The sequence below is a fragment of the Sceloporus undulatus genome, chromosome 2 (assembly GCF_019175285.1).
Source record: "Sceloporus undulatus isolate JIND9_A2432 ecotype Alabama chromosome 2, SceUnd_v1.1, whole genome shotgun sequence".
NCBI lineage: Eukaryota > Metazoa > Chordata > Lepidosauria > Squamata > Phrynosomatidae > Sceloporus > Sceloporus undulatus.
This window is the reverse complement of record NC_056523.1, coordinates 132,931,850-132,956,187: the sequence shown is the minus strand read 5'-3', so window position 1 is coordinate 132,956,187 and position 24,338 is coordinate 132,931,850. Positions and strand designations below refer to the sequence as shown.

The 24,338-nt window shown below is 40.6% G+C and overlaps 1 protein-coding gene and 2 long non-coding RNA genes across 5 annotated transcripts in view; 2 read left to right on the top strand and 1 right to left on the bottom strand.

Annotated features, from left to right (window-relative positions):
* LOC121921440 overlaps positions 1-9,227 on the top strand; it is a 60,564-nt gene extending 51,337 nt beyond the window's left edge. Inside the window, exon 3 of the long non-coding RNA XR_006101945.1 lies at positions 9,120-9,227. This is a non-coding gene — a long non-coding RNA (uncharacterized LOC121921440). The remainder of the gene's footprint in view (positions 1-9,119) is intronic.
* The window catches only part of LOC121921425 (myosin-3), a 40,746-nt gene extending 28,582 nt beyond the window's left edge, over positions 1-12,164 (bottom strand). For 2 of the 3 annotated variants that reach the window (XM_042449517.1, XM_042449516.1), the window contains exons 1-12: positions 11,819-11,874; positions 10,147-10,358; positions 9,376-9,519; positions 9,137-9,293; positions 8,915-8,942; positions 8,687-8,801; positions 6,403-6,495; positions 3,433-3,496; positions 3,256-3,354; positions 2,737-2,840; positions 2,283-2,421; positions 1,129-1,247 (exon numbers count right to left, since the gene is read on the bottom strand). In XM_042449517.1, coding sequence (XP_042305451.1) covers positions 1,129-1,247; positions 2,283-2,421; positions 2,737-2,840; positions 3,256-3,354; positions 3,433-3,496; positions 6,403-6,495; positions 8,687-8,801; positions 8,915-8,942; positions 9,137-9,293; positions 9,376-9,519; positions 10,147-10,350 — 1,266 coding nt within the window. In that variant the 5' untranslated portion in view covers positions 10,351-10,358; positions 11,819-11,874. Of the gene's footprint in view, positions 1-1,128; positions 1,248-2,282; positions 2,422-2,736; positions 2,841-3,255; positions 3,355-3,432; positions 3,497-6,402; positions 6,496-8,686; positions 8,802-8,914; positions 8,943-9,136; positions 9,294-9,375; positions 9,520-10,146; positions 10,359-11,818; positions 11,875-12,146 lie in introns of those variants that run through there. The other variant, XM_042449515.1, reaches the window with a different exon arrangement.
* Positions 9,946-23,860, top strand: LOC121921439. The gene is made up of 4 exons (XR_006101944.1): positions 9,946-10,071; positions 19,645-19,740; positions 21,626-21,771; positions 22,522-23,860. It is a non-coding gene; the product is annotated as an uncharacterized LOC121921439 (long non-coding RNA).
* Positions 23,861-24,338: the final 478 nt, after the last annotated feature.

Here is a 24,338-nt window from a genome sequence, read left to right as displayed (position 1 = left end):
TCGAATGCTACGTGTGTGTGTGTGCTTGTGCTATTTGCCTTTCACTTCCTTGCTTCCTCCAGGGCATCTCAGTTTGCAAAAGTCTATTACTATTATTATTATTATTATTATTATTATTATTATTGTGTGTAAGATTTGAATGCTACAATGCGAATGTTACAAATGTTTCCCATTCAATTTGGTAAATTGATACAATATGTGAATGCTTTTGCTACATATGTATGTGTGTGCATTCTGAGGTCGCAAGGAGGGAAAACAAAGCAAGAGGATGCATTCTGGGGCAAGGAAATATTATTAGTAGTATTATTATTATGACGGGAACAGGATGGCATGGCATGGGGGGAGGCAAGGGGTGTAGCATTGGGCTGGAAGCAAAGGGGAGGCTGGAAGGCTGCGGAAACCCATGACTTTGGGGCAGTCACACTCTCTCACCCTCAGGGGAAAGCCAATGGCAAATCTTCTCGGAACCAATCTTGCCAACAAAACCCCAGGATGGGGTCGTTTTAGGGTTGCCATAATGCATAATGATGCAAATAGACACAACACACACACACACCTGGAGGTTTTTACATTTGACAGAATATGCGCACTTTGCTGCCAGTTTTTTTTTTTAAAAGGAGGGGGGAAAGCACCCCTTCCATTGCCCAATGGCTGCAAGAGACGTCATCTCTGACAAAAGCAGAAGAGAATTTGATTGCCAGCAAAGGAGCCTTCATTTTAAACTGGTACCAAAAATGTGAACTTCAGAGGGGTAAATTACCCCAATCAAGGTAAAAGATAGTGGGTACTTGTTTCTGGAGAGATTCGAGAGGGGGGATCCAAATCTGCCCAGTTCCTTCCAGGGTAAATGGCCCAGTGGGAATGGGGCCTACATGAAGGTAGCAATAATGCTGGATATCCTTGCAGATATTTTCACATCTCACCTAATTCGCATTCCTGGCTATCCAAAAACATAACTTTTTAAAAATAGCATTCTAACGTTGATTTAAAGCAGGAGCAATGTCACCAGAATTTTCCCCAAAACTGATCATCCTAAACTGAAGAACATATTGAAGAAAAGAAATGTACCATGCCCAAAGGTTCTTCACAAAAGTTGGCAAATGCTTTTAATTTGCTGCATGCACTCACCTGGTCTACAGTCTGACCTTTGGTCACATATTCGTTCCCCACTTTCACTCGGGGAAAGCACAGGGCTTTCAGCAGGTCAGAAGAGTTCAGGCCCATCAGATAAGCTGTCTTGTCAGCCTCTGTACAACAGAATGAGAAGCAAATGGTTATGAAATGCTTTCAGACTACCTAGGGTCCTGAGTGATGTAGATAGTGAAGTTTGTGGCAGAACTAATCTGAAGAAAGAAGAGGCTATTCTGACTTCTGGTCAGAGCACAACAATGAGCTAATGTAAGGCATCTCTTGAATCCATTTTCAAACAGATGTCTAATCCACATTTTTAAAAAATAGTAATTATTATCCTTTAGCTTTCAAAAGTTGAGTCCCATATAAAATCTTCCACAGAACAAACAAAAACGCCTTGATTGAAAAGCTTCACCCCTTTATTCATTCAGTTCATTCATTTCTTCTCTCTCTCTCTCTCAACAACAACAACAACAAAAAGGGAAAGAAACACAACTGTGTGGTCCATGGTTGCAATGCAAAAGCACAACTGGGCCAATCTGATAACTTATTAGATCACTAAAGTATAATTAAAATGGTGAGTTGTCAAACCTCTAGGATTGTTCAAGGAGCATTTGCCTCAGGTTTCAGCTCAGAGGATGTGAAGATAATTGGCTCTATCCTTCTCTATAGATAAAGCTTTGTCTGTAGACCAAGTGAAACCTGCTATCAACACACCTTAAACCAATTCTACAGGTATGCAGACTCTATTGTGGGAGTTTTAAGCTACCAACAGATCTCACAGCTTCACCATCTAGCCAAGATGAACCTTTTACTTTTCTGTTTCTCCCCATCCCCACACCAGCAAAGAGTCCTAAAGGATTTGAAAGCATCTTTTAAATCTTTCTTTTCATCTTTAGCCTATGCCTCTCAATCAAGATAGCAATTTTAAAAACAAAAATAAATTCGCAATTAGAAGATCCCAAGAAACTCATTATATTTTTTTAAGGAGGGGAAATATACCAACATCTGGGAAATTCTTTCTTCCTATAATTAGAATGGCCCATTCCAGGAATGCTTTGTACATCTTTCATTAAAATTCATGTTATCCACAAGCTCCAAAAGCTAGCATTTCTGAATAGTGGGTATATACTGTACAATAGATCCATTACCTTCAGTGCCATCAGGCTCTGCCTGCTCCTCTCGTGGTTTCTGCTTAAACTTCATGTTCCCGTAATGCATCACTGCCCCTGTGAGTTTATAGATCCCAACTTTCTCTTCAGCAGTGAAGCCCAGGATGTCTATAGCTGTCTGTATCACAGAGGGAAATGGTCCATGCAACAATTAGTCAGAATGATTAGTCATTAATAGGAATTACAAGTCCTTATACTTGAAAACAAGCAGGGTGTAGGGGTTTGACTATGACTCTGAAGACCAGGGTTTGATTCCCAGCTCAGCCATAAAACCCACTGGGTAACCCTGGGCAAGTCACATGTAATGGCAAACCTCCTCTGAACAAATCTTACCAAAAAAACATGATAGGCTTGCCTTAGGATCACCATATGTTGAAAGTGAGTGAAAGGCACCCAACAACAACAAACAACAACAATCATGACTTGCACTCACATCAGTAGCTATTAGCTCCTCTTGGTCATCAATGCTTTGGACAGATATCTCCCCTTGGCTTATAAATGGATAGTCATAAGGGTTAGTTGTAATGAGAAGCATTTCTGAAATACAAACAGAATACTTCTACTAATTAGAATAGGACAGCCTGAATTCAGATATAAAAAGAGATTAACAGTCTATCAGAAAGCAAACCCCATTATTCCTAGGTAAGTTTGTGTAAGATTGGCACCTAAAAGGTCAGGAAACCAAATGTAATTTCTTCTGAGCAGCTCCAATAGGACAACAGTTTCCACCATGCTGCCTCAGTGTGTGCTAGAGTCTACTTCTTTCGAAGTTTTTAAACAGAGACTGGATGGCCATCTGTAGGGACTGCTTCGACTGTGTATTCCTGTATGGCAGGATGGGACTGGATGGGCCTTGGGGTCTCTTCCAACTTTGTGATACTGAATCATGTTCTCTTTTGTCTTACTTGACAGTCCATGAAATTCAGGAAGGCAATAAATTAAAATTACTTACCTATCAGTTCTGGCTTCTTATTGGACATGATCTGATAGAAAATGTGGTAACTTCTCTCAGCCTTCAGCTGAAAAGTTACTCTTGATTTTTCCAGCAGATCTGCAAGAGAAATCCACATGAATGCTTGTAAGCCAAAACTGATATGCAATCAAACTACATTCTGATCCAGGTACTTACAGGTCTCAATATCTGCAGAGGCCAGTTTCCCAGTGGCACCAAAATGAATCCGAATGAATTTGCCCTGAGGAGCAGAAAGATGTGATAGCTATTAGAGAAATCAGAAAACTCAAATAGCATACCTTCCAACATTGCACAGATGAAAGCTAGGTCATATGTGGTCAACCCACATCAGAGAGTGACCAAGATAAAAATTATTCATGAGGAAGAACAGACAAATTAGGAGAGGCCACAGCACTTTGCATTTGCCTGAGCCTACTAGGAAGGATAAGATTCCACCAGTCCTCTTCTCTTGCCCCTGCTCAGTTAATTAAGTGCAAACTATTTTGGCACTTTGCAGCAAGTGAAGTAAACTGAAGACAAAGGGAAAAAGTGGGAAGAGAAGAAAACAATTAGGACATTTTAAAAGCAGATGAAAAGTGGGGTGACAGAGGACTAATCAGGACAGTTGGAGGGTATTAGATCTATGTTTAGTTTTTATGTTTTGATAACCCAAAGGAAACATTGTTCATACAAGGATTTCCCGAAAAGATACAGAGCATTTCACTTCACATAAAAGACAAAAAGAAGAGAGATGCTGAACTTCAGCTTTTGACTTTTACCACCTGCACCATTGATTTGCACTGCTCTGCTCCCTCTCCTGCAAGACATCAAAATACAAGTTGTATTTTTTAAAAAATGAGACAAGGTTTCTTGTTCAGAAAGGAGGCTTCAGGAGCTAAAATGAAATCAACACTCCAGCCCTAAAAACATTCAGTAATGGAGTTCAGCTTAGCCAAAATGATTGTGAGTTTGAGAAATCTGTTTGAAAATTCTGATCTGTCACTAGTTAAGTCCTTTACAGTTTATCCACAATGTAAGCCTGCTAGTTTCGTCCAATTGGGCTTTCCCCAGTATAACACTTTGATGAGCAATCAAACACTGTACCATGAAATAGATGATATGATCTAAAATCTGATGGTGACTTTTGGAACCTGGAAACAAGAGAGGAAAAGTGTCTTTACCCCAAGGCCCACACTCCCATCTGGCTAACCTTCCAGATCTCTGCCAGAGGGCTATACAAACAATAGGTGCAAACAAAGTAATAGAGGGCTATTTCAAAGTAACAGTGGTCCGGACCATTCCAGACATGCACACACCCATAATTTCCAGTTGTCATGGATCAAACAGGATGGCCGTGGCTAATCTGCTTTCTTGGATTCTCAGCTGGTTTTAAAATGTCCCACATTTGTCTTGTCAGCCTGTAAACTGCTGGCTAGAGCTTTGCAAAATGACTTCAAAGGTGCTAACAGTTAATCAGTGCATGGGGAGAGATAATTGTATTCCAGTGAAGAGCAGGCAAGAGGAGGAGGCAGCATCTTGCCCTTTCCAGAGCAAAAAGGATTCAGCACTTCAGGCACTCAAAGATTTGATCTCTGTCAATAGTTCTTTGGTATTTAAAAAGGACCAGTATTGCAAAGAAGCATTCCTGATTTGAAAATATCACACATACACCCCTCTTCAGTTCTGTCCTAGTTTTCCCAGTTTTCTTCTCCCCGCACCCTTTCGTTTGATTTATTCTCTCTTTTTCTCTCAAAGTCCATTGGAATGCATTGATTTCTTTTGACAATTATGTTTTCTCCAACTGTAGTATATTTTTCTTAACTATTTCCATTTATTTCTTGGAGCTAAAATTATTGTACATTATTTCTCCATAGATTTTAAGTCTAATAATAAACCGGTGAAATTAAGCCAAGAGGCTATGACTAGCTCAGTGTGACCAAATGAGTATTATGAGGAAGATGGGATTTGGTATGATGTATAGTGTGCATTGGCAGAGTGGATGAGTGTGAACATAAAGCACATGCAGTGACCAGGGATGTAATTTTGAACTAGGCCTGATTTTTTAAAAAAGGAATTTTGATTTTATAATAATGTATTATATAACATTATACATATTGTTAATCAAGATGTTTGTGTACACACAGAGAGTATTGAATTGATTGATTTGGGTTTTATCCCCATTTCCCCCCATCTTTTCTAAATTCAGTACATGTATTCCAAGACAACTTTGTTTAAAACTGTAGTTTGTGCATTCCCCTTAATAACTTTTGCCCTGTTGTTGCCTGGCTATACTCTTTTGACCACACTCTGATGTTGCTCAGCTGCACATGTTCCAATTTTTACATGTGAAATATTGTAAGATATGCAGACCACACACACATATTCTCTCTTACGTATAACACAGACCAATTCATCCATGTACACATAACACACACATTTACATAGATTCATACATACATCATACAACATATAACAGACACATGCTTCCTTTGTAGGAATTAGGCTGCAGGGAGGGGAAGCCTTCCATTGAAATCAAGTCCAATTGCTGTGAAAGTGGAAGAAAGTTCACCATACACAAGAAGAGAAGAGTTATCTTCATCCAGTCATAGACTCTAAGGCCCATCCAGTCCAACCACCTGCCATGCAGGAAGACATAATCAAAACACTCCTGACAGATGGCCATCCAGCCTCTGTTTAAAGACCTCCAAAGAAGGAGACCCCACCACTCTCATTCACTGTTGAAGAACTCTTGCTATCAGAAAGTTATCCCTAATGTTTAGACAGAATTGCTTTTCCTGTAGCTTGAATTCATTGCTTTGTATCCTAGTCTCTGGAGCAGTAGAAAACAAGCTTGCTCCATCCTCAATATGACATCCCTTCAAATATTTAACCATGCTCATCATGCCACCCATTAACCTTCTCTTCTCCAGCCAGGTTAAACATACCCAGCTTCCTAAGCCACTCCTCACAGGGCATAGTTTCCAGGCCTTTCACCGTTTTGGTTGTCCTGACCTCCCCACTCAAGCTGCTCCCTCGAGCACTGGAACCAGCTTTCTTCTCCCAAGCCTAATTGTTGTATGAAAGGGATGAAAAGTACAGTTGTTTGTAAACAAAAGCCACACCCCTACAGTTTGTTGTGCCACTTACAAAGCGGGAGGAGTTGTCATTCCTCACAGTTTTGGCATTCCCAAAGGCCTCCAGCAAAGGGTTGGCACTAATGATTTGATCCTCAAGTGTCCCCTGTTGAAATGGAGAAAAAAAGTGTAAAACGATAGACAATGGATATAGTTGCAACTGAACCCATATGGATTCTCATGGCACAATCCTGTATATATCTGTTCAAAGATAAATTGCACTGTGTTTGATTCAGCTTACCCCAGATATATGTGCATAGGACTGAATTTTGCAGCACAGTTGTATAAGTTTGCTCAGAAGTAAGTACCACAAAGTTACATTGGGTATTATTCTCCAGTAAATGGATTTAGGATTGCAATCTTAATTTCACAAGTGTTTTGCTCATGTCACACAAATGTCATAAACCTCCAGTGAACTCATTCAAGGAAACAAAACCATGTGTGTAAAGCCTCAACCTTTGGAATTCTCATCAGTCAGAGCACTGAAGTATAAGTACAGAGCAGTAAACCAACTTCAAGCTAATATCATGAAGTTAAATGAGGCTCATTCTGTATTCAGTGGATTTAGCAGTCTTAAATACATACTTATGTTTTCTTGTTTATTTACATTTTGTGTACATTTAGTGTGGGTCAATGCAAGTGTGCTGGAACTGCAAATGGGATGCAGTGTTTGTGCACCTTTGGTGGATTCAAATCACTACTGCTAAGAACTTGTTTTTCACACTAATTCCTCATCAAAACAGTTATTTAACTTGCTTCTGTCTCCAGTTTATGTGTAAAATCAAATGGGTAGTTAGATCTTGAAACATGACAAAGCTGAAGAACAGAGGACCCCAGTTTCTTAAGGGAATCTGATTCAGGTTTTATTCACTTTAGGATAAAGACTATTCTGGGCAAAATAGTTTCATACAGGTGATATAGTAATTATTCCCTGAAAGCAAACAAGCATCTGAAACTCACTGCTTCCAGATGGGTCCCAGTTTTACTAGTCAAAGGTTTCCATTGTTTTGGTTTACATCTTTAACAGGTTATCTATGTTATGAAAAATACAGAAGCATTGGAAGAAATTCCTTGTGCACGTAAACTACGCTGGTGATAATAAAATAGTTACGTGTTTCAATTTTTATTTTATGTTATATTTAGTTATAAATAGTTCTAGATAGATAGTTAAAATACTATATATATAGCTGTTGTTAGCTGCCTTCGAGTCAGCCTTAACTCATGGCAGCCCTGTGAATGAGAATTCTCCAAACCCCCTTATCCTCTACCTCTCCGCTCAGATCCTGTAGGCTCAGGCCTGTGATCTCCCTAACTAAATCTATCCATCTAGCATGCTTCCTCTCTTTCTACTGTTCTCTACATTACCCACATCAATGCCTTTTCTAATGAATTTTGCCTTCTCATGATGTGGCTGAAGTATGACAACCTCATCTTGCCTTCCAGGGAGAGTTTAGGCTTGATTTGTTTTAGGATCAAATTGTTTGTCTTTTTGGCACTCTTCTCCAGCATCATATTTCAAATGAATTAATGTTCATCCTATCTGCTTTTTTCACTGTCCAGCTCTCACATCCCTACATGGTAATGGGGAATACAATGGCTTGGATGATATAGTTATTTTATATTTTATTTATATCCTGCCCTTTTTCCTGGAACTAGGATTCAAAGTAACCTACAAAGTTTAAACAGGATACAAATAAATTATAAAATGAAGTAATTGGATGGTGGGAAGATGATATGGCCTTTCTATCTCTGGGTAATTTTGAAGCATCCTGAGACCAACTACTTGAATTATTATTATTATTATTATTATTATTATTATTATTATTATTTTATATCCCACCTTTCTCTCAATAATGAAACTCAAGAAAGCTAACAGCATATTTAAAAAATGCAGTTTAAAGCTATAAAAATATAAATTTATATTTATATTATATATTTAAAAACAATTAGTTCATAAAGTTAAAACAGTAAATATTAAAACAAATTAAAATTCATTAAAAGACTACATGTGAACCTTAAAAACAGTACCACACAGTATTAAAAGTCCACTTCAGTCAGTCTCCAAAATTCTGATGGCATAAAATGTCTTCACTTGCTAATGGAAGGACTGACCTGACTAGGGAGGGAGTTCCAGAGTCTGGGAGCAGCCATCAAGAAGGCCCTTTCCCTTGTTCCCACCAAATGAGCCTAAAACAGTGGTGGGACAAAGAGAAGGGCCTCTCTGGACAGTAAATCTAAGATCCCTTTAGAGTTCTCTGTAAAGGGCTCATAAAGCCTAACTCTACTGTGGATCATACCTTCATCTTGGATTGTGATTCCTTTTTCTTGCCAGCTTCTCCAGTAGCTGCAATTGTTGCAAAATACTGGATGACACGCTTGGTGTTGACAGTCTTTCCAGCACCAGATTCTCCACTGTGAAGAACAGTTGAGTTAAGCATTTGTAAAGAAAAAAAATGAGTACATTAGCTATGCCACAACTGTGCGTTGCCAAAATAAAGGCAGACAAATTTGAAGTGCCTACTTACGTGATCAGGATAGATTGATTTTCGCGATCTGTCAGAAAGAAAGGCAAAATACCATGCTTACAGTGCTATAGAGGCAGTTGCTGACAATGACTAAATTAATTGTATGGAAACAGGGAGAATATGATACACTTTTAAAAAGAGACTGATACTGTCATCATAGTTTCAATAATACTGTTCTGCTTATGTTGGTTTATTCCCCTTTCAGTTTTGAAGTTCACGTACCAGTTAGCATGAACTGATAAGCATTGTCAGAGATGGAGAAGATGTGGGGAGGTGCCTCTGAACGTTTTTTGCCCCGGTAACCAGCCACCACCTCTGGATTGTACACAGGAAGCCATTTGTATGGATTGACAGTGACACAGAAGAGACCCGAGTAAGTCTGCATGAAAACCAGGAGAAGGATAATTATGGTCTATCCCTTTGGGGAGTTCTTCCATTGCCCCACATTTAAGAAAACTTACATAAATCATCCAGGAGCTGTAACGATCTTTGAGGTTATACAAAACTGCAGGTTCATGCAAGTGAGTCAGCATTGCCATATCCTCAATTCTGTCAAACTTTGGTGGATTCATAGCATATACATCCTCTGATTTGACAGTCAGTGTCTGAAATGTGAAGAGGAAAAAGTATTCTATTAGAAAGGGCCAGGAGACAGTGCAAATGTCAGTACAGACTCAATGTTTTGAACAGGGCTGTCATTATTTAAGTCTGTTAAGCAACAGGTACTACTGTATTTCTCTGGTCCTACTTTTAGCTTGATAAGGGCATGCAGTCTTGTAGTGAAGCTTTATAGTAATCAAGGAACTAAGTCTCATTTTCAAAATGCTACAGTTGTCACTAACTACTTTAAACAGAATGGCTCAGTAATCTTGGAAGTTGTAGTTTATGTCTGTTATGAAGAAGACACTATAGAGAAATTGTGTTTCCTTGGAGACCAGGGTAACTCAGTTCATATATATTTACTTTGATGAACTCATTTCAGTAAATAATGTACTTTACACACATCTTGTCCCATTTATTTGCAGAACAATCCACTGTACCATCTAAGCTGCAAGGAATCTTTTTTGCCTCAGTGGACCTCAAAGGATTTTAACTTAAATTTCCCATGTCCAAACCCAATACTGTCTCCATTGTACAGAACCACAAAGGGGAAACAGGTGAGCTCTTTGTTTATTAATGGTTTCTGAGAAAAAAAGTAACCAACCCACCCATGCCACACACTAGATGCTTACCCTGCCATCATCAGTCTCTACAGTTGTCTTTCCACCTTCAGAACTCTTGATTTTCCCTTTGGCATACTCCTCCTTGGGGTCAGCCACATAGCAGTATGTCTTGGCATCAAAGGGTTGGTTCTGAGCTTCTATTCGCTCCTTCTCAGATTTGCGTAGGAAAGGGGCAGCTGCCCCAAAAACCTCCATTTCTGTATCCCTGCTCATTGTTCTAGCTAAAAGAGATGGAGAAGGCTTGGTCTGTTCTGTTCAAGCCTGTGACACTTGAAGCAGAGACATGGTATTGAGATACCGCTGGACATGGATGGTTTTTACTTCTGAACCTACTATTGTACAGTTTGTCACATGATGTATCACATCCATGAGCACAAATCATTGCACAAATGCAAACTCTAGGATCTTAACATACAACATTTTGTCATCAATGCTTTTTGTTACAAATCAGGTTTTGGGGCCTTAAGTCTTTGAAAGGAGAAAAAAGCTTTTTAATATATATAAATAGAGTTGATTGAGAGCCAGCATGACATACTGATTTGAATACTGGACTAGGACTCCCAGAGATCAGAGTTCGAATCCACACTCAGCTGTGGAAACCCACTGGGTGACCCTAAGCCAGTCACGCTATCTCAGCCACTCAGGAAAGCAATGGCAAACATCTGCTGAATGAATCTTTCTGAGAAAACCCTGTAATAGGGTCACCATATGTCAGAAATGATTTGAAGGCCCAAAACAACAAGAGCCTAACAAGATTTAGAAGTATTTTTCATGCTTGCATTCTGCTCAAATAACTTAGGAAGGCAGATGAAAATGATGTAAAATGAATGCATGCAAGATTAGTTGCTCTGCACAGTTTAGCCTGACTGGTTACTTTATTATAATTCTATAATGTTGGGAAAGAGTTTCTATAATCTTAATAACAACATACATTGTACAGAAAATGCAACTGTCAATATTAATTAATTAATTAACCCTCCCATTATTCCATATAAAAATAGTCAAATCCTGATTAATGTTTCTATGTGCAAGACAAGTGATTCCCAAACTCTGGCCTTCCAGGTGTTTTGGACTTCAGCTCCCAGAATCCCAGAGCATTGGCCAAGATGTCTGAGGCTTCTGGGAACTGAAGTCCAAAACACCTGAAGTACCAGAGTTTGGGAATCACTCTGCTAGAATATTGAGGGGCAGCAGGTGTGCAAAAATATGATCACTTGGGTCATGAAGTGCCACCTGTGCATGGCAGAACGTTGCCTGAACAGAAAAGTCTCTGTGTACGGAGGTGAGTAACCCATATCTGTACATGTTATGCGTGAGAAATAGAGAGTCCTCAAGTATCAGCTGAAAGCAGCCTTCAGTTAAATTATTATTAATTTCTGATGAGAGATTAGGGATCTCATTGGGGAAAATGAATTGCATTAAGCAATGACAGCAGAGATTAGAGTTTCCAAGAGATGGTTCATGCATTTCTTAATTCTGTCCCTTCACCCAAAATTTGCAGACATCATAGTCAAAGTGAGGGGGTTAAACTCCTCTCTTTCTCTTACACACACACACACAGAGAGAGAGAGAGAGAGAGAGAGAAATTCATATCAACTTATAGCTGCAGCAGACTGATAAAACTACAGCACACAGAAGGGACATGATGGAGGTGACTCCATTGCTGAACCTGATTTCTCACCTTTTAAAAATTTACTCCCAACAGAAAGAAGAAAGGAACTGGATGAAATGTTTAACCTGCAAAGGAGGAGACAGTTTAAGTGTTGACAAATCCAGGATTCCTTGGCAGTCGAACAGCTGAGAATTTTCTTTTTACAATCTTCTCATACATAAAGTCTTAGAATAGACAACAAGGATAACCATCTTTCCCCCCAGCACCAAATGACAGTGCTCTAAGTTCAATCATTATTTTCTATTTTAATAATAGCAATGTTCCCCAAACTGGGCAACTCTGTACATGGAAGGGAAAGAATTAGGGAAGAAGGAGAGAGCTAGAGCATCAAACTTACCTCAGACAGTCTGTAGGCACCAAGAAACCTTTAGTCTCTATCAGCTTATAAAGGCTCTGACTCTTCCCTTAGCTCAACCCTTCTCTATATTTGGAAATCAGAAGCCAGCCCTATAGCATGCTTGCCACTTAGACACTTTTTCCTCCTTTTAAATGTATTTATAGAAGTGACCAAACTCAGTCATTATTTATTAATTCTGATAGCTTGTCAGAGGTAGTAGCTGTTGGATCCTGGTGACTTAGTCTTGGGGGCCTATTAGATTAAGAATACTGCAGGAAAGAGCTGGTGACTGATCCCTTAGACAGATGAAAGTTTGTGGCAATTTTGTAGCCTCTTCTTTCCTCAGTTGTATGAGGCTGTTACTGGAGCAAGAGTTGGAACTATCCATGTATTTTACTAGCTTGAGATTAGGGCTATGTTATCCACTATATCTAGTGTATCAGTATAGACATTAAAATGGAGCAACCACAATTCTAAAACATATATGTAAATATTATTTGCTCATATATACTTATCTGTGATTCCCAGCAGAATGAACCCAAATGTTAAAACATGTACTTTCTTGTGAAGTACTGTACTCACTATCACCAGTTAGGCTGATGGTATTAAATGCAGTTGGATCTCTGTATCCATAGATTCAGCATCCATGGATTCAACCCATCTATGGCTTGTGAAGGGGGATTTTAATTCCCAAATGCAAACTTTGATTTTGGCATTTTATATAAGGGACACTATTTTACTATGCCATTGTATATAATTGGACTTGAGTGCCCATGGATTTTGGTACCCATGGAGGTGGGGGGGGGGGGTTTCCTGGAACCAAACCCCAGCAGTTATCAAGGTCCCACTGTAATCTATTCATATACTCAAGGCATTTATAGAAGTGATCAACAAAGTGACAGTAAGGAAACAGAACCATGGGAATTATAAACAGGCTCCTTTTTTACCAAGTGCTATTAGCTGTTTTTAAACCACAAGTGATATTGGACAATAGCATCTTATCGTATGATGTCATGCGATAAGATGCTATTGTCTCAGTGCTGCTTTGCTTCAAACTGTTGGTACAGCAGGCCTCTTTATTGACAGGAAAACCTGTCGAAAAGTTCCCAACCACTCTGCTTTCCCATTACTCTACATGTGTGATAAGTTCCTCCCATTGTAGTTCCCATTTTGGGCAGTCACATGGTGGGCATGATTCTCCTTCTGTACCTCTCACTATTCACAGGCAGGCTGTTTTCCTTTTCTTATTTCCTTTTCTGAAGAAACATGCCAAGAAAACCCCATGATAGATTTGCTTTAGGGTCACCATAAGTTGGAAACAGCTTGAAGGTACACAACAACGACAACAAATTACATTAACATAACTCCAAAACTGTGTTACAAATTTAAAAACAAAACAAAAGGTACACTGAGTAGAACATAGGATGGGAAGGCAGGGTTAAGGAGAAGTATAGAAAAGAGTATAAGGGACCATTGATTGCACAAGCACCTCCATCACACTATTGGAAAGACGTGCAATAATGAATGCTCTTAAACCGATATGTTTTCATTTCCTTTTACTATCACGATTGTGGTGAGACTGAGGCTCATGTGATAATGTCCCATGTTAATCTATCAGCCAAATAGATGAGGGGGACAGGGAGTTATTCTTCATTCTCAGTTAGCTCCATCCATGTGACCTGTGTAGAACTGAACCACAAGAGATTGGTTCCCTATCAGTGGAAAGGAGGCCATGGGAAAAATAACAGAGAGGAAAGTTGTGAAAGAGTAACTGAATGGAAAGAGACACAATAAAGAAATAAAGAACTATGGTTCATTTTGAGTACTGTACTTGAAAAGTGAGATACAAATCCAGTGGATTAATGAAGTACCTGTTCCTTGATAGATAAACAGAACAGATCTGTAATATTTTGTTAGGGTCTAGTTATTGTCACTCACTTGTTTGTCCTCCTTATCCTTTAGAGCTTTTTACTGACTTGCAACTCTCCTTAACAGCAGGGGGATCTCCTAATTAAGCATGCCAAAGAATTACAACTATGTGACCACCCAAGGGGGAGGGAGATTGATGACAGCTGGTGAAAGCAGCCATAAAGCATAGTGATGAGAAATTAAGGGCAAATACATTACAAAGGAAGACTCCAAGGCTTGACAGTAACTGTAGAGTTGGGAATCTGAGTTCTTCTGTTAATAAAGAAATTAGGAGGGGGGGGGGGAACCAGCCTTCATGGTGGGGAAGAACTGTTTCTGGGCAGCTGTGTTCTACAACAGGGGTGGACAAGATGTGGTCCTACAACTGCATATGATCCTGCAAGAATTTTTCTTGGTGTTTGGTCCATACAGACTCTATGGTCTTTCATTTTTCTGTCCCCTCCCCCCCCCCAAATTGTCTCTCCAGGAAAAGCGATTCTCTCTCTAAACAGGATGCAGCATCAACCCCATTTAGCATAAAACACATTTCAAAACCAGTTGATGTCTATCCATTTTCTCTCCTTTTTGACAATTGTAGGTGGTCCCTGAGTACCTGGGGAGTCCCAGGGGCAGAAAATTGGCCCCTGGTCATGCCACATGCAGCCCTGCTCTACAGAATCACAGAGAGTCATAGTTTAGGGAGTCATTCCCTATCTCTCCTTCCTGTCCCTCTCCTAACCAAAGGGACCTGAGGGTCACTCCAACCATACCACAAACCCTGACTCTGCTCCTGTGCAATGCCAGGTCCATTAAGAACAAGTCCCACATCATTTATGATCTAATCGAGGATAACAACTGCGACCTGGCTTGCATAACTGAGACCTGGCTTGGGCCTGGTGGGGAAGCTGTGTGGGCCCAGGCCCTACCTGCCGGGTACTCAGTGAAGGACCAGACCAGGTTAGGTGGGCGGGGGGGGGGGTGTCGCCTTGATCCATAAGAACACCTTGTCTCTTTCCAGGAACCATGTTCGTCAAACTTCCTACATCGAGTGTATTTACCTGACCCTGAAGGCCAGAGACAGTCTAGGGATTCTGTTGGTGTACCGGCCACCTCGTGCGCTAACAGACTCCCTTAACGAACTGACACAGCTGGTCTCGGAGGTATTGTTGGAGTCCCCCAGGCTCTTAGTCCTGGGGGACTTCAACATTCCCTTCTCGGCCAGCTATGTTCCATCCGGTGCGGTTCGTGAATTCATGGATACCATGACTTCCATGGGCCTGTCTCAACTGGTCTCAGGTCCAACGCATTCTGCGGGTAATATGCTTGATTTGGTCTTTTGTACGAACATGGAAAATCCGTGGGCGGAAATATCTAATATTTCCCCCATGTCATGGACGGATCATTTCCTGGTAGAGGCTGTGATCAAGGTTTCTACCCAGATCCCTCCTGGAGGCGGCGGACCTATTAGAATGGTCCACCCTCGAAGGCTGATGGAACCCAATAGGTTCCAGGAAGCCCTAGAGGGGCTTATGGTTGGAAATGACGGCGATTCTGTTGATGCCTTGACCGGTATCTGGGATACCGGTCTATCCAAGGCTATACACAGTATCGCTCCCAAGCGCCCTCTCAGGCCTGCTTCCAAACGCAAGCCCTGGTATACGGAAGATCTCCGGGCAAGGAAGCGGGTTCTGTGACGGCTAGAGCACCGCTGGCGGAAACACCAGCGCTTATCCGACAAGACTCTCCTAGACCGCCTTTTGAAGGACTATGGAGAGGCGATTCGTGCAGCTAAGAACTCGTTCTATGCTGCACGCGTCGCGTCCGCGGAGTCGCGTCCGGCAGAGTTGTTCAGGGTAGTGAGGGAGCTAACTCAGCTCCCTCCTGCCCCGAACCAGATCCTTGAACCTTCCAAGGCCTGCTGCGACCAATTTAACAACTTCTTCGCGGATAAAATCTCTCGGATAAGCGAAGGTCTTGAGGCCAGCCTTAGAGCAGAACCTAGAGTAGAGGTATCCAGGGCATCCGTGAACTTGGTTAGTCTGGATCAGTTTGAGTCTGTCAGTACCGAGGATGTGGACAAGATCCTTGGAAGTGTTAGGAAGACAACATGCCCTCTCGATCCCTGTCCCTCATGGCTAGCGGCACAGGGGGCCCCGGCTGTAACCTTGTTGTTACAGCGGATTATTAACACCTCATTGAGGGATGGGCAATTTCCAACAAATTTGAAATTGGCCACAGTAAAACCTCTTTTTAAAAAGCCCTCCCTCGACCCCCTGTTGCATAATAATTATCGGCCAATCTCGCTATTGCCATTTTTGGGGAAGGTGATCGAGCGGGCGGTTGCAATCCAACTTCAATCGATCTTGGATGAAACGGAATATCTAGACCCATTTCAAACTGGCTTTCGGGCAGGTTACGGGTTGAGACTGCTATGGTCGCCTTGGTCGATGATCTCCGTCTGGGCATGGACAGGGGAAGCGTGTCCCTGTTAGTGCTCTTGGACATCTCAGCGGCTTTCGATACCATAGACCATGGTATCCTTCTGGGGCGCCTGGCGGAGGTGGGAATCGGGGGCACTGCGCTCCAGTGGTTCCGATCCTACCTCTCCGGGAGGTCCCAGATGGTGCAGCTGGGAGACGAGTGCTCCGATGAGAGGGCCCTTACATCTGGGGTCCCTCAGGGAGCCATTCTGTCTCCCATGCTTTTTAACATCTACATGAAACCGCTGGGAGAGATCATCCGGAGACATGGGGCGCGGTGTTATCAGTATGCTGATGACACCCAAATAGTCTTCTCTATGTCTCCGACTGATGCAGTGACCGGGATTGGCGTCTCTCCTCTCGTGGCCTGTCTGGAGTCGGTAATGGGCTGGGTGAGGGACAACAGACTCAGCCTGAATCCAGAGAAGACGGAAGTACTCGTGATAGGTTCCCCCGGTCCGGGGTTGGCGGTGGTTCCTCCAGTCCTGAACGGAATCACGCTTTCCGTGAAGGACTCTGTACGCAGCTTGGGGGTGCTCCTGGACTCGTCGCTCCACCTTACATCTCAGGTGAATGCGACGGTCAGGAGCACCTGCTATCAGCTTCGGCTGATACGCCAGTTGCGTCCCTACCTCGACCGGGGAGACCTTGAAACGGTTGTACACGCCCTGGTAACCTCTCGTTTGGATTTCTGCAACGCGCTCTACATGGGGCAACCCTTGTACCATACCCGGAAGCTGCAACTTGTGCAGAATATGGCAGCCCGTCTGGTCACTGGCACTGCCAGGGCCAGTCATATAACACCAGTCCTATTCGCTTCCGGGCGCAATACAAGGTGTTGGTAATTACCTATAAAGCCCTAAATGGCTTGGGCCCAGGGTACCTGGAGGACCGCCTCTCTCCGTACAATCCGCCCCGCGCACTTCGATCTTCAGGGCAGCTATTATTAAGTGTTCCAGAGGCGAAATATAATTCCACCTCTAGGAGGGCTTTTTCCATCTCAGCCCCCAACCTCTGGAACGCGCTGCCCTTCGAGCTCCGCTCAGCCACCTCCCTAGCCCAATTCAGGAAGGGGTTAAAAACCCATTTATTTGAACAAGCTTACCCTGACCAGTAACTCTCCCCCCCCCCTTGTCAGCTTTGTCAGCATTGTTTTGCCGACATGTTATTTTTATTATTTTTATTGAACTGCTTTTAATGTATTTTATTTGATTTTGTGTAATGTATTGGTTTTCTTGTTGTTCACCGCCCTGATTTTTAGAAGGGCGGTATATAAATAAAATATTATTATTATTATTATTATTATTATTATTATTATTTTCATAAAGTCAAAAGGAAAGTCAACAGAATGCATAGGGATTTTAGTAAGTGATTTTTGAACTGTAATATTGCAGACTACTTATCTGATCTTTGTTGATCACTTCAACCAAGAAGGTTGCTTAAAAGGCTTTCCATGCAATCCCTAAGAACTCATTCTGTGCTTCAGTGCAGCAGATAAATAAGAAATACTCCAGGAATGCACTATATATATATTGTTAGATAATTGCTAGATAATAGTATATTGATATTCGTTCTCATGGCAGGTTGTCACTTAAGGCACTATTCTTCAGAGCAGGAGTGGGAAGCCTGTGACCTCCAAATACTGATGAGCTAGTACTGCTGTTATTTCTCTCACCATTTGCTGGTGACAACTAGAATCCAGCAACATATGGAGGACTACAAGTTCTTTAGCCATAGTTTAAAGATTTGAAGTCATTTTAATGAATGTTTTCCTCTCCACCACCACCATCACCTAATTCAGCAGGCTATCAGATGAAGCTATGTATGTCTATAACAAAACATTAGGAGCACCTCCTTCACATCATCAGTATTTGAGGTACTCCCAAAAGTATCTGTGCTGTGCCTAACTTTCACATAGACCTCGGGAACCTGATTAAGAGTTATGTACAATACTGGGAAAGCAGCCATGAAGGACCTAGACAAGATCCTCAAGTATAAAAATGAATAATTAAATACTAAAATCAGTATTGCCTTTGCCATATATGCAGTTTCTGTGTATGGCTGTGAAAGGTGGTCTGTGAAGAAGAGAATCAACTTAATTGAAATGTGTTGCTGAAGGAGAGTTCTACAGATACCATGGACTGACAAAAAGTCAAATAGATGGGTTGACTTGATGAGCAAATCAAGCCTGAAGAGTCCCTAGAAGCTGACATAATTAAACTGAGATTGCCATATTTTGGCAATCTCAAGAATACATGACTCATTAGAAAAGACAATGATGCTTGACAAGGTAGAAGGCAGTAGGAAAAGAGGAAGACTGCATCACAAGTGGATAGAGTCATTCAAGGAAGCCATGGCCCTTAGCCTGCAGGACTTGAGCAGGGCTGTTGATAACAGGGTAATAGGAAAACATCAAACTGACTTGATGGATGTTGACATCAGTACTGTATCTACTTAGGCTGAAGCCTTCTTAAGCAAATGGGTTCAATAAGTACAATCTCCAAATGTTACATAATTTGGTGTGCACCTTCATGTGAATTCTACACAAAGCCTCAACCTTAAACCAGGGTAGCATTCAACATGGCAATCCAGTTTTGAGACGGACAGCTATGCTGTTTTCTTTAACTAAAAAGGTAAGTGGTTTGTGATACAGGTGAAAGTGATAGAAACAACAGATGGCAAGGCTACATGCCCTGCAAGTCACTTTCATCTGGTTCCAGATAGACTGAGGAGCATGCTGTCCTTTCTTTCATGTAAGGTCACCCAATAATGGCCATAAACAATCACATCCCTCATGAAAGATGAATTCTTAGAATCCTCTTAAGCCTGAAGAATGAGGTCTTTTTTTAGCTGCAGTCTTTGGTGGTCAAACGTCTTTTGAATGTACTGCTGTGTTTGTATTAGGTGTCCATGGAAAGCTGAGATGTTCCAGAAGAAGCATCCATTTCATGCTAGGCTTCAGATGTGGGGACAGGAATTTTGTAGGACTATTTGATGGTCAGAAGAATTAGAAAATGGGGAGCTTTCCAACTGCTAATAGAACAACCATGAATCTGAGTTCCAAAGAAACTAAAGGTATCTCATCTCCCCCTTCCCCTGTCTTTTAGCAGGTTTTACTACCTACTGGAGAGCTAAGACTAAAGAAGAAAACCCAGTGACAAATCTGAAGAATGAATTTTAAGAATCCTGCTCTTTGACACAGGACAGTGAGTACTGCCTGGGTAGCCAGTCTATAGCTGTCTATTCATCAGCTGTTAAACTCTATGGATCTCATGCCATTTCATGATGACAGTTTACAAAATGTTTGTTAATATATACTACAGACAGACAACTTGAGTGGGGTCATCTGGACTCCAGAAGTGTATTTCACTGGATAACAGTTTTACTCATGAGTAGTTAGAATCTGTAGTGATAGCTAGTAATAAAGGTTTCATAGTTATGACTATCAGAACAAAATAACATTTCTTCTGGGAGGTAGATGTAGTTTCATGACCACCAGTTAACCATCCCTGCTATAACCAAGCCACCAATAAAGAAACAGATACAAATATACAGAGAAATGTAATTGGCAGTTATTGAAGCCTATCATGTTTCTTTGAATAACAGCATTAAGCTATTATAGCTGCAGTCCTAAAACAATTATGAAGGATTTAAACCAGTTTAGACTTGTTTACTAAGTGAGACTGGTACCCTTCAACAACATTAGTGCTGGTGTCATGTGTCTGGAACTCTAATATTGGTATAATGTATTATTACATGATGTTGCACTGGTATAGCAGTCAGCATACCATATCCTAATCCCCTGGTACTGGGACCGCTTTTTGAACCAAACATAAGTCAGCTTAAATCACGAGTCCATGTTATAAATTGGAGGAAGGGAGCTTAGCTCATGTACCAACTTGAACGTTAGTACCTCCCAGCCCCAAATCCCAATTTATAAAACAGAAGGACAATCATAAGACTGTAAATTATAGTATAAAACAAAATTCTAAGCTGAATCAGCTTTAACTAGTAGCAGAAGAAATAAAAGGCTTAAAGATACCCCACTGTAGTCCATCTCAAGTGAGATGCTCCGTTATTCCCTCTAATCTGTATTTGTGTATGATGGGCAATATACAGAGAACCAGTGTAGTGGTTTGAGTGTTGGTCTACAATCTTGGAGACCAGGGCTCAATCCCCTATTTGGCTATGGAAATCCACTGGGTGACTTTGTACAAGTCACAAACTCTCAGCTCAAAAAAAAACAACCCCATGATAGGTTTCCCTTAGGGTCATCATAAGTCATAAATGACTTAAGAGCACACAACACACCATGTAAAAGTTATGACTCTGATTTAACAATTGCTTCTTGCCTTTCAGAATTTTTTTGTAGGCAGAAATGAACATGAGTCTCAGTAAAATAATAATATGGTTATGATGATTACGAACTCAGTCTAGCAGAATAATACCATTGAAATTAATGTACTGAAGCATATCTCTGACAATAGTTCACATGGAGAAATTCTCACATTATGACCAACATAGCGGTTTTGTATTAATACTTACATGACACTGCCAACAGTGCAGGGATTTTTGTAATAAGTGAAATTATCCAAAGTTGTGCCAAATAAAAAAATAAGACTAAAGCCACTTGCATAACCCAGGATTTTCATAAAGAAAATTAACCCAAATGGTTCAAGGCAAAACTGTATCCAGATTTTATTATTTTAAAAAAATATTGTTTACATGGTCTTCTAAAAAGAGTCTTTAACTATTTCAATTTCCTCATTGTCTATACTGAATTTGTGTAGATCCACCATGAGCATTATCTTTGTTTTCTTATTGTTCAGTAGTAAGCCTGCCTTTCTTCTTGGACTTTCTTTAGTAACAGTTCCAAGTCTTCATTAGTTTCTGCCAGTATTATAGCATAATCTGCAGATCTTAGGTTGTTGAACTCATGCTACCAGCTTCCTACTTTCAATTAGTCTCAAATGTGCTACAAGATTCCTTTGCACTCTGACTGAGCCCCTGAATCCCTGATTCAGTGGGAATACTCTATGTGAGACTAACCAACAGAATCCAACCCAATAAAAGCTCTGTATTCTGTTGCAGAATGTTCTATGATAAAGCTCTGCTCAAATATTTTCTTTGGATCTCAAGAAGTAGACTGAAGTCTGAGTTTAAGAATGCTTGGTAAACAGCCTGCAGTTGTGAAGGGCTCCTGTGAAGAAGATTCCATGTTATTCCTAAATATTCAGGTGAGGAAATAATATTAGTAAGTAATTCTATCAAGGCAATTGTGTGTGGGGTGGTGGTGGTAGTGTGCATTATTTATTTTCCCTCTATACATACGTATTTATATTTCCATTTACCTATCATACACATAAAAAGTGCACTGACAAAGAAAGTACTGCACTCTCCACACACTGATTTACATAAAACTCTTCTTCATATGTTCACTTGAATAACTATTAAGGTACATAGGATAGGGAGAGAATAAAGGTGAGAGTAGTCACAGAGATGGAGTTGACTTTAGTTCTAACTAAAGTCTGCCAACAAATATGGAAAACAAAACAATGGTCCAGAGAAACAATCAGCATCCCCCCCAAAAGGAGAAACAACTATAGGACCATTGCCTTAATTCCCCATGCAAGCAAAGTCATGCTCAAAATTCTACAGCATAAACGCCTTCTGTATATAGAGTGAGAAATTCCAGTGGTGCAAGCTGGGTTCAATAAGTGAAGAGGCACTAGGGATCATATCACAAACATACGTTGCATAATGGAGCAGACCATAGAATTCTAGAAGAAAATCAGCTGCATTGATAACAAAAAGCAATGAATTGCTTTTAAAGAATTGGGTGTGCCACTACATTTGATTGTTCTGATGTGTAATCTGTACTTAGGACATGAGGTTGTTCTTAGAACATAATACAGAGACACAGAATGGTTCCTAATCGGAAGGGAGATCAAGTAAGACTCCATTCTATTAGCCTTTGTGTTCAACAGGTACACAGAGCAGGCTTAGACTCGGAAGAAGGAGGAGTGAAGATCACAGGAAGGAATCTCAACAACCTAAGATCTGCAGATTATGCTATAATACTGGCAGAAACTAATGAAGACTTGGAACTGTTACTAAAGAAAGTCCAAGAAGAAAGGCAGGCTTACTACTGAACAATAAGAAAACAAAGATAATGCTCATGGTGGATCTACACAAATTCAGTATAGACGATGAGGAAACTGAAATATTTAAAGACTTCCCATACTTTAGATCAATCCTTGATTGGAAGGGAAATTATAGTCAAGAAATTTACAACTTAACGCCAAAGTGAAGACTGTTCATGCTATGCTATTTCCCATCACTATGTGTGGGTGTGAGAGCTGGATGGTGAAGAAAGGTGATAGAAAGAAAATTAACTCATCTGAGATATGGTTCTGGAGAAGTGTTCTGTGAATGGTGAAAAAGACAAGCAAATGGGTCCAAAAACAAATCAGACCTCAATTCTCCCTAGAAACCAGGATGACAAAACTGAAACTGTTGCACTTAACCACATCACTAGAAAAGATGACAATGCTTAGAAAGATAGAGAGTTGTAAGAAGAAAGGAAGACCACACACCAGAGGGATAGATTCGATCAAAGAGGACACAGCCCTAAGTGTGCAGGAACTGGGCAGGACCACTGAGGACAGAAAATCATCAAGATGCCTCATTCATAGGGTCAGCATGGGTAGAGATCGACACAGTAACAAGCAGGCAGATGCTTAAGAAGCAAGGTTACATGTTGCTGAAAAAGAAGAATGCAATAGTAACAAAATGAGGTCATACCATGGAAATGCATGGCTGAATGGCATGATGGGAATCTAGAAGAATTTAGCAAAAGGGCTCAGCTTCTATAAACTATATTCCATATTTCATCAACACCACCAATAACACTCCTGTATGTTTCACCTTTTTTGCTGGACAACACATTATGTGCTTCTTAGAAAATGGCATCCCCGTTTTATCAGAAACATGTAAGATCAGTTATTCATGTTGTTATGGTATATGCTCATTCACAACTTTACCCTCAGAATCTATAATGAGCAAAAAAGGGAGGGGATGCATAACATCACAGGTTAATAGATATTTTAAGGGATAAACAAACAGCAGGATACCATTTTCACTAACTTGTCCAGGCTGCAACTATCCACTGTTTGAACCTTAACTCATATCAAACTATTATGTCTTAATAGCTATGGAGGTATTCTTATGGGGGATCTATATTAGAGGTATGAACAAGAGGAGTACATCCTGTTTGAGCTATAACAACTCAAGAAGCATTTTCCAGATTTAAAACTGCTTTGCCAAACAAACAAAACCAAAGAATCTATCCTGCTTCTTTTGAGCCGTTAAAAGAAAGTCTGGATAGGTGACTGTCATGGATGGTTTAGATCAGGCTCTAGATTTACTTGAGGACTGGGATAAATGACTTCTGGTGTCTCTTCTCATTGTTTTTGATTGGGGACAACTCTTGTTCTAGGAAGATTTGTCAGCTGAATACCTATGAGTTGCAAATAAATAAAGCATGCTTATTTCCAATAAAGTCTCCAGTGTTGTTTTACAATTCCAGTTTTTCCTGAGTTCTATCTCATTATACTTTACCTTGCTTACACATGACCTAGACACCTGGCATACTAGCAGTATCAACCTAATTGCATTTTTCCTTTCTGTCAGCCATTTTTGATAGCAACCCGTCATAAGAATATTGAACGCAAGTATCTCAAAACCACAACGAAATTTTGCGTGAAACATTCAGGTATTTAATGGCCTCACATAACAAATATCC